At 43.0% G+C, this 13,818-nt stretch overlaps 3 protein-coding genes across 3 annotated transcripts; 2 read left to right on the forward strand and 1 right to left on the reverse strand.

Annotated features, from left to right (window-relative positions):
- Nucleotides 1-169: 169 nt before the first annotated feature.
- LOC117791881 (protein vreteno) lies at nt 170-2,928 on the forward strand. The gene is made up of 5 exons (XM_034631795.1): nt 170-528; nt 595-1,017; nt 1,074-1,893; nt 2,281-2,462; nt 2,520-2,928. Exons 1-5 carry the CDS (start codon nt 245-247, stop codon nt 2,854-2,856), a joined length of 2,046 nt encoding a protein of 681 aa, XP_034487686.1. The 5' UTR covers nt 170-244; the 3' UTR covers nt 2,857-2,928.
- Nucleotides 2,492-4,653, reverse strand: LOC117791882. Its single transcript, XM_034631796.1, has 4 exons — nt 3,870-4,653; nt 3,183-3,812; nt 3,075-3,128; nt 2,492-3,018 (listed from the first exon to the last, which is right to left on the reverse strand). Exons 1-4 carry the CDS (start codon nt 4,569-4,571, stop codon nt 2,935-2,937), a joined length of 1,470 nt encoding a protein of 489 aa, XP_034487687.1. The 5' UTR covers nt 4,572-4,653; the 3' UTR covers nt 2,492-2,934.
- Nucleotides 4,654-5,244: 591 nt separating this feature from the next.
- On the forward strand, nt 5,245-13,393 carry LOC117790466 (endoribonuclease Dcr-1). The gene is made up of 6 exons (XM_034629921.1): nt 5,245-6,163; nt 6,221-7,761; nt 8,170-8,466; nt 8,529-10,113; nt 10,631-12,771; nt 12,831-13,393. Exons 1-6 carry the CDS (start codon nt 5,359-5,361, stop codon nt 13,239-13,241), a joined length of 6,780 nt encoding a protein of 2,259 aa, XP_034485812.1. The 5' UTR covers nt 5,245-5,358; the 3' UTR covers nt 13,242-13,393.
- The last annotated feature ends 425 nt before the right edge of the window (nt 13,394-13,818 follow it).

Consider the following 13,818-nt stretch of genomic DNA (forward strand, 5'->3'; position numbering starts at 1 on the left):
CGGGCAATAGTAATTTTAAAAATTTAATGCCAAACGAACTTTGAAAATATCCAGAACTAGCTATAAAATAGCTAAGTTCGATGGTAAATTTATGTTCAATGGTGTAATTGCCAGCTTTATCCCAGATGTCGAAAAGAGAAAGATAGTGAATATTTTTAGTCCTTCCTTTTGTGCGAATGTCATTTATTTTTAAAGTCACGTTTTCGTAATTCAGTTGAACTATTAAATTGCGAAATTGAAAATAATGATGTCTGAAACGAAAACTGATTTGTCGGATTGGAATCCCATGGCCGATGAGTTTAATGATGAGAGATTTAACAAGTATGATACCATCAACGAAGCACCATCGGATGACAAAAGCGAGGATCGAAATACGAAACAGGTCAAATATCCATATTTGGTTGTTAAAAAGGAGAAGCAGCTTATTACAGAAAATGTGCTCCGAAACTTTTTTGGCAACAGCATTATTTATGATATAGAATATCGTTTGAAATCATGCGTATATTTCGTATATTTTCATAATATGTGGTAAGATCATATATGTATGTATAGTACCTACAGTGAATTTATTGATAACTTCAGACTCATTTTCAGTTCCATTGAGGCTGCTTGGTCAAAGATACGCCAGTTTCCAAACATTATTCATTGTGTTCAGGGTCGATCAAATCAAAATCAAACTCTTTTACCGAGTTTGCCAAATGATAATGTAGGAAATACAGAGCCGGAGCCAGCTCCCGCTCCAACTTCGATTGATTCCAACCCCGTGGACTTGGATGCCCGTAAGATACAGGTGTCAGCAAAGCGGAACAAGCATCCAGAATTCTTCAAGGCCCCCATAGTTATCAAAGCGGACTATACTGTCAATAACTCCTTATTGGCCTTGAACGATGAGATGTTACGCTATCTGAATGTTAGGTTTGAGTTCGCTCTGGAGCGCCATGGAGCTCACATACTGCATGAGACCTTGGATAAAGATCAGGCCATTCTTCACTTTCGTTCTGGTCGCATTATAGTTACGTAAGTACTGCTTATATTTAAGTGCTCCTCATCTTAACGAATCTTTAATTAAATAGCCCCAAAATGCAGCTTGAGACGCAGGAATCGGATGGAGATTTAATGAGTGTGCCGGCGGTGACCAAGTGCTTGGCCTGCAATTGTTACACTGACAACAGTTGCCGATTCTGCAAGATACCATTCTGTAATCCCGTTTGCTTTGAGGCTCTCTCTGTGGCCCACAAAGAGAACTGCGACAAAGTCAGTCCGCCGGTGTTGGATGATACAACTGTGCCACAGTTCACAAAACCAAAGTTGCCACCATCCGGTGCCACTGTGAAGATTACCTCCTTCGAGCAGAGCAACGTGTTGTACGTACGCTCAGCTGAAATAGTCGCCGAGGTGGCATACTACAAGGTCCTCTCAGATGTCATGATGCAGGGCAAATCCTCAACCAAGTTGACCAAATTGCCGCAATGCGGCCAGATCGTCATCTATAAGTTTGATTTACAGATAGTTCGAGCCATGGTGCTTAATGTTGATAATCCAAAGGCCATTTATGTGGTCTGCGTGGACTTTGGCAGTGTGGAGATCACAACACTTGAAAATCTTTACGAGTGCAACGATTATTTGACATCCTTGCCTCGCTATGCTGTTCCCGTGATGCTACGCAATGTGCCAAGACGCTACATGTGCCCCAATCTGCGGGAGATGATGTATGAACTGGACCACAATTACACATTTATACTCAAGTACTCCGTACGGGAGTATGACTTTCAAAGGGGCATGCAACGTGTTGTCCTGATTGAGAGTGAGCTGAATCGCAGCTTAAATCGTTTAATTCAAACGATTCTGACACCGATACAACCTTCAATTTCGGAAGATGGTTTTAAAGAGGATGTAAGTATATCTAATGCACTTCCTACCTGGGAAATTCCTATTTTTGTCTTAATAAGCAGAAAATTTATATTTCCGATTTATATAACTCAAATAATTTTGAATTCTTATTCTTCATTTTGTTTTATTTTAAAAGTGCAAAGTAATTATTAAATATAAAATTTTATTTTAAAGTTACAAAAAAAAATAACCTTTTAAATAAAAATCGATATTTAATTATTATTTTGCACTTTTTAAATAAAAATTAAAAATATGTGTTATTTTGTAACTTTTAAATGAAAGTTTGCAAATAATTGTTAGATTACAATTATTAATTTAAAACTTAAAACAGTTACGGTTCCTGCTTCCCACCAACAGTATTTATTTCTATATCTATTATTTTCCTTTTAGTATCTGCAGCACATTCATTTGCCCACTGGCAAGAACTTGGATTTGGTCATCATGGATAACTCATTCCTCAAATTTGGTGTGGTTCACTGCACCATTTTGGATTTTGCATACGAAATCACTCGGATGCAACGCGACATTCAGCACTATGCTGAATCCTCAACTTGTTCATTTTATGCTCCTCCGTAAGCGTCTATAGAAATTCACACAAATATTTCTATTAAGCTCTAATTGTTTATTAGGAAAAACGATTTGTGTATTGCCCAATACCAGGACAAGTGGTGCCGAGGATTGTGCATGGAACTGGTGGGCGATGGTCATCCCAGTATACTGTTTATAGACTACGGAAACATTGTGCCAGTACACGTTGATAACATACGGCCGTATCCACCACAGTTTACATTCCCTATATTGACTACTGAATACGAGTTGATTGGCTTGCCAGCTGACCCAAGTGAGGAGTTGTTGGCTCGACTGGAGAAGCATCTGGCTGTTAGTGCCATTGTCAACTTCGACGAGGTCATTTACAACAAGGATGAAAACAATTATTCACTGAGCATAGACTCCTTGATGGAGTAAACTCTATATATGCTTATTAATAGCGCTGACCAAATATAAATTTAATTAAACATTGAAATATAAACTTTAACATAAACATTATACTTCCGATCCGGCAATAATTTCAATCTGTTTGCTCATGACAAATTTTAAGCTTGGCAACTTATCACATAAAAAGGCCTCCTACAAAGTAGAATATATTAGATAGGGTCTTATATGGACACCGGATCTATGCATACCTTTAGAACTGCTTCACTAAACGGTGGCTTTAATTGGCTCCAACTCGATAAAGTCTGCAAGAGGCGTATGTTAAAGCCAGCCTGATTATAAACATTAATTGTACTCACATTCTGTCCAACTCCAAGCAACTTGTGTGTAGAATTCACACGCAGATTTACTAATTCCATCAGGGAATCACTGCTTTCGACTAGTCCAAAGTGCTGTTGAAACAGCCGCTCTTCCAAGCATCCGGCAGTTATTAGGGTATAGATTTGTGTATCGCAATCATTTGCTAATAGCTGAGTCGCTGCTGATCGTGCACTATAATTATAGAGTATCATGTATTTACAGCCCGGCAAGCGTATTGCTGGCAACTTGCTTTCCATTAGAAGAGCAACCATTGGCGGATTGGTGTCCTCCATATTGGGAGTATTAAAGTATTCAGCTTGAGCATTGTCCTCTATTCGTATATATGGCACTTCCCAGCATTGACAGTATCCCCTGATTATGTCCAGACACATCTGACTGCTGGCGACAATTGCACATTTCTCGCCACGATCTACAACCAAATTGTCCAACATAAGATGCACGAACTCAAACTTGGCGGAGTCATAGAGGCCCATTTCCTGCCAGGGCGGCAAATGCGGAAGTAATATTTCCGACACTATTGGTTGACTCTCAATATGCTTGAGCAGCACAGGATGATCGCAGATTCTTTGAGCTATGCCAACAATGTCCGGGGATTCACAGACCGACAGCTAAAAAAAAGAGAATACGTTAAGTCTTAAACAATGAGGTCTATATGGATGTATTACTTGGCCTAGTCCTTGGCAATGATCCGCAAGCAGTTGCATTGCCAGATGTTGAAGTTCCGCTAGTGTCAACATGCAAATATATTCCTTACGCTTGACGGGATGACCAGATCCATGGTTGATGCAATTGGAGATATCATGACGGGATTCGAGCTCCAATGAATGCTTTGGCTTTTTCAGGACATTCATTGGTCTTTGAGGTCTCATATCGTTGTTATCTTCTTGGAAGACCATTCCATTAGCTTCCTCCTGCTTTCGGTACCAATTTTCAATTTCTTCTTTCCGCTGCGCGATACATTCTTCAGTGGTCTTTAGTTCCATTTGTAGCTCGACATCCTTCGTGCCGATTTCAATTATCACATTTTCCTGAAATTTCTCCGGCTTAAAACAAGTCAAGACATCCAAAACTTTGTTGGTCTCGTCTTTAAGAGTTGCTCGAGATTCAGTCACCTCCAGAGTTCCGTTGCCTTTCCACGTTTTATGCTTTTTGTTTGACTGAGGGCGCCAAAGCACTAAGAAAATGCGTTTGTCCTTAAGCGGGTTCTCCGTTTCACCATACCGTCTTGGTCCCAAACTTTTATAACCTCCAGTTGTGCCCCACTGCATCTCATCAGGTACACAAACCTTTTTAGGGACTTCTGGTTCACATGCTGGAAGACCTCTTTTGGCCGCTCTGCGCATTGATGGTGCCTGAGAGCGCCGCATAAGGATGTATTTGTGATATTCTGTATATTGTATTTCAAATAAATATTTCGAATTGCCGCTTGTCACTTAATTTTTCCATCTACTATATTCAGATCATTATCGATTTCAAATTCCCAATAAAAATAATATTTATCGATATCGGTTGACAGTGCACGAAAATATCTACCGTGAACAGTGCTGCCAGATAGAGTCGTATTGAATCGTTCGGACTAAGGTCTATTGAACTAATCCCTAAAGTGAACGAACGTGCTAAGCCCCTAAATCGTTCAGTGAATAGATCCCAAATATGTTGTTGATAATATATATTAAAATTAGGATTGAATAAAAATTAATTTATGGTTTCATTAAATAAATATGACATTCATAATTTAATCAAAAATCAGTTAAATTTTTGATAAAAGACATAAAAATTAAAGCCTCAACTAAATTCTGTTTCATATGATAATTTTTTACTAATAGGAACTTCCTTAAAACCTCAATACGAACGATCTACATATATTGGGATTGACTTATATTCACTAAACGAACTATATGGGATCTATTCACTGAACGAACTAACTATTTGAAAGACTAGTTCGTTTATTAAAAATTAAACTACTGAACAACTCACTGCTAGACTCATGGCTCTGTTAAATCGCGATACACAACAAAAATCATCGATATCATTCGATATATCGATGATGTAAAAAAGACCCAGAGCCGGCGTTTTCCACATCGTGGATTGCCCACCTTATCCAATTGCAGTAGGAGTGCTATATCCTCGCGCCTGTTGCATACAAATGTCAGCATGGCGTTCCATTGGTGCGACAATAACCTGCACACCACGGTGTTCACGCCGCGTGACTTCCAAGTGGAACTCTTGGCCTCGGCCTTCGAGCGCAACACAATCATCTGCTTGGGACATCGAAGCTCTAAGGAGTTTATTGCACTGAAGCTGCTGCAGGAGTTGTCCAGACAAGGACGACGCAATGGTAAAGTGAGTGTGTACCTTAGCTGTCAGCTGAATGCGGAGAACACGTCAATGTACACAATGCTCACACACCTCACTGATCTCAAAGTGTGGCAGGAGAGGCAGGAGCTTCGAATAGATGTCAATCATTGCTGGACAGACTACCATGTCATCATACTCAAACCAGAATCCTTCCTGTCATTGCTTTCTGCCAAGGAGCTAATCCTAAGCAATGTCCAGCTTATCGTTCTGGAGGATTGTCACGACAGCGCAGTCTACCGCAACATTTTGCCCATCTTCGAAGAATACGTTCTGCCCGCGTCACCAGCAGATAGACCCAGAATATTGGGATTGGCGGGGCCATTGCATAGTGCAGGCTGTGAACTGGAGGAGCTTAATGCAATGCTGGATACTCTGGAACAGCACATGTTGTGTCGCATCGAAACCGCCAGCGACATTGTCACTGTGCTGCGATATTGTGCCAAGCCCCGTGAGTATATTGTGCAATGTGCTCCCTTCGAAATGGACCAGTTGTCCAGTGTGATTGCCGATATTCTGAATACCCATAAGTCGTTCCTAAAAGACCATCGCTACGATCCATTCGAAATCTATGGCACCGACCAGTTCATGGAGGACCTAAAGGGTATGTAATGAAACTAATTCAACAAGTTCAATTATGGCTAACTTAATGTGCATTCAGATATACCCGATCCCAAGTTGGATCCGCTCAATGTGCTGGATGCACTGCTCGCAGTGCTGCATGAAATGGGACCCTGGGGCACACAACGAGCTGCCCATCACTTCTATCAACGGAACGAGAAGCTTAAAGTGAAGACTCCCCATGAACGTCACTACTTGCTCTTCTGTCTGGTGAACACGGCATTGGTTCAAGTCCATGCACTGTGCGACCAAACATTCCAGAAGCAATTGGCCGAGGAGCCACGTTGTACCATCGAGCGCTATTCCAGTCCAAAGGTGCGACGTCTGCTCAAAGTGTTACGTTGTTTTAAGCCCACCGAGACACACGCTCAGGCGGATGGATTGCGAAAGATGCGGCACCAAGTGGAGCAGGCGGATTTTAATAAGTTATCGCATGCACTTAAATCCAAATGCCATGTGGTGGAGCAACTGGAGCAACAGCATGTAGAAACACGCGCAATAGTTAGCAATCTCGAGCAACTGCTTCAACCGTCGGACAAGGAACAAATCGTAACATCTACAAAGGACAAGAGTGAAGAGGCGACTCCAATCCCACAACCACCAGCCACGGCCACAACGAAGGCCAAGTCCAACACACAGACGCACACGAGAAGGCGGACGCATCCAAGGCGCCACAATCGTTACCAGCATGATGCCAATGAAACCCTCTGTGCACTCATCTATTGCAATCAAAATCATACGGCTCGCGTGCTCTTTGAACTGCTGGCGGAGATGAGCAGACGCGATCCTGATCTCAAGTTCCTGCGCTGCCAGTACACAACAGACCGCGTTGCAGATCCCACTACCGAGCCAAAGGAGGCGGAGCAGGAGCATCGACGACAGGAGGAAGTGCTGAAGCGCTTTCGAATGCACGATTGCAATGTGCTCATTGGCACTTCAGTGCTGGAGGAAGGCATTGATGTGCCCAAATGCAATCTGGTTGTTCGCTGGGATCCACCCATCACTTATCGCAGCTACGTGCAGTGCAAGGGTCGAGCACGAGCTGCACCTGCATACCATGTCATGCTGGTGGCACCAAGCTATGACCAGTCTCCAACAGCGGCTGATGACGCTGTGCAGCTGAACGAGCAGAGCCATCGTTTTATCTGTGCCACGACGGGCGATGATGCACAGCAGGAGCTTGACAGCGACTCGGATGACTCGGCGCTGCCTAATTCCCTTGCATCAGATCCCTACACTTTTGGCACTGCCCGTGGAACAGTGAAAATACTCAATCCAGAGGTGTTTAGCAATCAGCCACCCACAGCGTGTGACATCAAGTTACAAGAGATTCTAGATGAAGTTCCTCCAACTAGCTTACAAGATACCGGCAACTCCAGTGACGAGGCTATCAGTCTAACCAACACCACGCCCAGTGACAGAAGCGCCGAACGCAGACCCAAACAACGCTTTGAATGCGAGCTGACCGCATTGCCAGATACCTCCGTCGTGTCCACTCCGGCCACAACATCCACCGATAGTCTGGCAAGCACCACCCAAGCGCTGGTTCACCAAATGGCGCAATATCGTGAAATCGAGCAGGTAACACATCTGGAACCCCTTATTTAAAGAGTTATTTGTTTTGGAACAAACTATTTATAGATTTTCCATTATCTATATGTTCACGTGTAAAAACCTTTATCCTCATTCGTTCATTCACTGACTGATCATTGTACAGGCCAAACCGTTTGCCGTACAATATTTTATATTTTACAAACTATAAAAGTAATTCATCTTGATTTTAAAACTGATTTAATAATAATAGATTCAATAACTTAAATTCTTTCAAAAGTTAGGAATCTTTATATTAAATCATTTAATAAGTTAAGAAAAAATTTAGAAAAATAGGAAAACAATTGAAAAGTCAAATATTTCTTTTTTGTGTAAAAGCGAAACGACTTAAAAATCTTGGAGATTTGCAGCCTTAATGTTAGTACTTTGTAATTTCAGATGCTTATATCCAAATGCGCAAATACAGAACCAGCTGAGGTGGAGCAACAGCAAGCAGAGCGTTATACCAGCTGCTTGGCCGCCTATCAACCCAAACCACAACTGTCGACAGGCGCCTCTGTGGATCTCAGCACTGCCATAGCATTGGTCAACAAGTATTGCGCCCGATTGCCCAGCGATACCTTTACCAAACTGACCGCCCTGTGGCGTTGTGCCCGCTCCGAGCGTCAGGGAGTTACGCTTTACCAGTACACATTGCGTCTGCCCATTAACTCACCCTTAAAGCATGATATAATTGTGAGCCATTTATAATTAACTTGCATTCAAATATGTATACTAAACATTCTTTCTTTGTCAAGGGTCTTCCGATGCCCACACAAATCTTGGCACGTCGTCTGGCCGCGCTGCAAGCCTGTGTTGAGCTGCACAAAATAGGGGAACTGGATGATCAGCTGCAGCCTATTGGCAAGGAGGGATTTCGCGCATTGGAACCCGACTGGGAATGCTTCGATCTGGAGCCGGAGGATGAACAAATAGTCCAACAAAACGATGAACCACGTCCGGGAACAACTAAACGAAGACAATATTATTATAAACGCATTGCTTCCGAATTCTGTGATTGCCGTCCTGTGGCTGGTGTTCCCTGCTATTTGTACTTTATTCAGTTAACGCTGCAGTGTCCGATTCCCGAGGAGCAAAACACACGCGGTCGTAAGATCTATCCACCGGAGGAGGCCCAACAGGGATTTGGCATACTCACACTGAAGCGCATACCCAAGCTAAGCGCCTTCTCCATATTTACGCGATCCGGCGAGGTTAAAGTTTCACTGGAATTGTCAAAAGATCGTGTTGTGCTAACCCAGAAACAAATTGACTGCATTAATGTCTTCCTGAACTATACGTTCACAAATGTGCTGCGCCTGCAAAAGTTTCTCATGCTCTTCGATCCAGATTCCACTGAGAACTGTGTGTTTATTGTGCCGACTGTAAAGACACCGCAGGAAGACCGTCTAATAGACTGGAAATTCCTGGAACTGATAGAAGCCAATGGCAACATGATGCCACAGCCTGTGACGGAGGGAGACAGGCAAGCACAGCCTTTCGATGCGCAACGTTTCCAAGACGCCGTTGTTATGCCCTGGTATCGTAATCAGGATCAGCCGCAATACTTTTACGTAGCCGAGATTTGTCCACATCTCTCACCCCTCAGCTGTTTTCCTGGTGACAATTATCGCACCTTCAAGCATTATTATCTGGTCAAATATGGTCTAACCATACAAAATACCGCACAACCTCTACTGGATGTGGATCACACGAGTGCGAGATTAAATTTCCTAACGCCACGATATGTGAATCGCAAGGGCGTGGCACTGCCCACCAGTTCCGAGGAAACGAAGCGAGCCAAGCGTGAAAATCTCGAACAGAAGCAAATTTTAGTGCCAGAACTGTGCACTGTGCATCCCTTCCCTGCCTCCTTGTGGCGCACTGCTGTCTGTTTGCCCTGCATCCTTTACCGCATCAATGGACTGCTCCTGGCCGATGATATTCGCAAGCAGGTCTCTGCCGATCTTGCACTGGGTCGTCAGCAGATTGACGACGAACACTTTGAGTGGCCAATGCTAGACTTTGGCTGGAGTCTGTCGGAGGTGTTGAAGAAATCGCGGGAATCTAAACAGAAGCCAAACAGCAAGGATTTGTCCAATAAAACCGAGGATGAGCCTGACCAGGAGAAGGCGACGGAAGAGCCGATTATTGAAAAACCAGCAAAGAGTGCAATTGAATTGGTTATTGAAGGCGAGGAACAGTTGAAAAATGCAGATGACTTTATCGAGATCGGCACCTGGTCGAACGATATGGCCGATGACATTGCCGACTTCACGGATGGCGATGAGGATGAGGAGGACGAAAATTATCTACCTGTGCTGCCCGCCAATGTAAAGTTCTGTAAGTACTTGAGATTCATTTTGGACAAAATATTTTTGTAAAAATTACAACGGCATCAAAACTAAGATAACAAATTAATGAAAAATCAATTCTAAATATGAGAAACATTCAGACTTCGAAAATTAGGAAAATTTGAATTTATTTTTAATCAACGGTTTTTTTAATAATTACGGTCATTATATCTGTTTTCCTAGCACGAAAAAATTTCTAAGTACGTCAAAAACTTATATTTATTTTGGTAGTTTGGTTTCTAGAGAATTTCTAGAATTCAACCAAAATGTTAGCTTTAGAAAAAACAAAAAATCTCAATTCAAAAATATGTTAACATTTACATATTTCTAATTCATGCCGTTTTACTTTTTTTAATATCTTAAATTCTGAGTTTTGGTTTCTTTATTTTTATTTCCGAATTTAATTTTGTTTCCTCCGAATTTGTTATTCTTATTATTATTTTAACCAATTGTTATGGGATATACATTGGAACAGCGGTTTAATTGAGTCTTTATAACATTTACAGGTGATCAGCAGACACGATATGGTTCTCCTACCTTTTGGGATGTGAGCAACAGCAGCGCCTTCAAGCAATCAGCATCTGGCCAGCCACGAAGCAGCAAACCAAGGGGAGGAGGAGCTCCTGTTGGAGGTGGCGCAGCCAGAGGTGAAGGAAAGCCAAAGTACAGCTACTATGACTCGGACAATTCGCTTAGCTCAAGCTATGATGATGATGATCATGTGGGACCGAGTCATCGTTACAGTTCCGATGACGATGATGGAGCGGATGATGTTGGCCACATAGAGTTCACCTCGAAGAACGAAGCGGAGGCCATAGAAACAGCGCAGGAAGTAGAAAAGAGGCAAAAACAACTGTCCATCATACAGGCAACCAACGCGAATGAGCGACAGTACCAGGAGACCAAGAACCTGCTCATCGGCTACAACTTTGAGCAGACGCAGCAGAAGAGCACGGCCAACTATGACCAATCCATAGTTCGCTTCAAATCGGAAATTGAGACCTGTGGCATGTTAGTTCCACACGATCAAGAGCTGGCGTTTAAACGAGCTGAAGGCGTCGCAACGTTGACTGATCAGGATGTAACTTGCCGGCAAGTGGAGCTGCTCAAGGAACTCTTACCATATGTTACGGAGGCACAATTGTTGTCCAAATTGAGCAACAAAAATCAGCTACAGCTTTCCGATTTCATCGAGCTCAATGCGGAGTGGTTAATTCAGCAGAAAGATAGTGAAAACTACCACGTGTTGGGATGTGGCGATAGCTTTGATAACTACAATGATCAAAATCGACTGAACCTGGACAATAAGCAACTGAGGCTGCAGTTTACGCTGGAGCTGGGAATAAACTCAGATCCAGTTAGCAATAATACTGACATAGCATTAACAAGCTGGCCTGGCAACAGCTTTAGCTTCGATCATCAGCCAGAGCTGGTGGGACATCCGGGACCCAGTCCGAGCATCATCCTGCAGGCACTTACAATGTCCAATGCCAACGATGGCATTAATCTGGAGCGATTAGAAACTATTGGTGACTCGTTTCTGAAGTACGCCATTACCACGTATCTGTACATCACGTACGAGAATGTTCACGAGGGTAAACTGAGTCATCTACGCTCCAAGCAGGTGGCCAATCTCAATCTGTATCGTCTGGGTCGGCGCAAGCGACTGGGCGAGTATATGATAGCTACTAAGTTTGAGCCGCATGACAATTGGTTGCCTCCCTGCTATTACGTGCCCAAGGAGCTGGAGAAGGCGCTGATTGAGGCAAAGATACCAACGCATCATTGGAAGCTGGCTGATCTTCTCGATATTAAGAATCTGAGCAGCGCTCAAATTTGCGAACTTGTGCGTGAAAAGGCCGAGGCATTGGGCTTAGCTGGCAGCTTGGAGCAGCCTCCACCAACCACACAACAGATAACCCAAAACGCTAATCTGGATGATTCCAATGAAACCACCGATTTCAGTTGCTTCATTCCTTATAATCTGGTATCCCAGCACAGCATACCAGACAAGTCCATAGCTGACTGTGTGGAGGCACTGATAGGCGCGTACCTAATCGAGTGTGGACCACGTGGAGCATTACTCTTCATGGCCTGGTTGGGAGTACGTGTGTTGCCATACAAATTGGAGCCGGCAGCAGAGGAGGAGCAACGTAAGCCGGGCACAAGCAAACCAAACGCCAAGAACATGGTCGCAGTTTATGGTGATTGGCCAACACCTCGAAGTCCTCTCCTGCACTTTGCACCCAATGCCACTGTTGAGCTGGAGCATCTGCTAAGCGGCTTTGAAGAGTTCGAAGCAAACTTGGGATACAAATTCCGAGACCGTTCATACTTGCTGCAGGCCATGACGCATGCCAGTTACACCCCAAATCGTTTAACTGATTGTTACCAGCGTCTGGAATTTCTGGGCGATGCCGTGCTAGATTATCTGATAACACGGCATCTGTACGAGGATCCTCGGCAGCACTCGCCTGGTGCACTGACTGATCTACGCTCTGCTCTGGTCAACAATACCATCTTCGCCTCGTTGGCTGTGCGACATGGCTTCCATAAGTATTTCCGGCATTTATCACCTGGCCTAAACGATGTCATCGATCGCTTTGTGCGCATTCAACAGGAAAATGGACACAGCATTAGTGAGGAGGTAAGTGACATCATAGATTTCACAAGTTGAGCATATATATTTAATTAACTTAATTATAGTACTATCTGCTGTCGGAGGAGGAATGCGATGATGCCGAGGATGTTGAGGTGCCCAAGGCCTTGGGTGATGTATTTGAATCAATTGCCGGTGCCATATTTCTAGACTCCAGTATGTCACTGGATGTTGTGTGGCAGGTCTACAGCAACATGATGAAGCCGGAGATTGAGCAATTTAGTAATTCTGTGCCAAAGTCACCCATAAGAGAGCTGCTTGAGCTGGAACCGGAGACTGCCAAGTTTGGCAAGCCGGAAAAACTGGCTGATGGACGACGAGTACGCGTCACCGTTGATGTCTTCTGCAAGGGCACCTTCCGTGGCATTGGACGCAACTATCGCATTGCCAAGTGCACAGCGGCCAAATGCGCATTGCGACAATTGAAGAAACAGGGCTTAATTGCCAAAAAAGACTAACACTGTAGTCGTAGTTAATACATGTACATATGTACTGCATCAAAGCTCCAATAATCTTAACATTTTATATAAAGATTCTATGTAGTGTCCATATCAACATATAATTGTTTTTAATTAAAATAAACCAATTTTCCGAAAAATACTTTCTCACATTTATATTGTATTCTATGTGATTTGATCCATTTGGGATATTTGTTACATAACTGATACATTTTATATTCATTACTTTTTTAAATGGTACTATTTCAATTTTTACATATTTACATATTTTTATTTAGAAATAGTATTTTGTCTGTAATGGCGCTGGATAATCTTGTGCGACGTTCATCTAAAATTGTACTTGAAGTTGAAAATAATATCTTGCTCGTTGCGAACTGGCGGGAATGCATAATATATTTCTGGCTAGGACTTGCAGCAACTGTAAGTCGTCTGCCTCTTTCCAGAAATCCAGAACTGGTATATCTGTAGGTGGTTCTTTGGAATAATATATATCGACTTCTTGGTCCACTTCCGATTTTTCCAATTTGATTTCATAAAAATTCAACAAATTCAAAGCTTGCTGTTGTTTTCTTTCTGT

The sequence above is a fragment of the Drosophila innubila genome (genome assembly GCF_004354385.1).
Source record: "Drosophila innubila isolate TH190305 chromosome 3R unlocalized genomic scaffold, UK_Dinn_1.0 2_E_3R, whole genome shotgun sequence".
Classification (NCBI taxonomy): Eukaryota; Metazoa; Arthropoda; class Insecta; order Diptera; family Drosophilidae; genus Drosophila; species Drosophila innubila.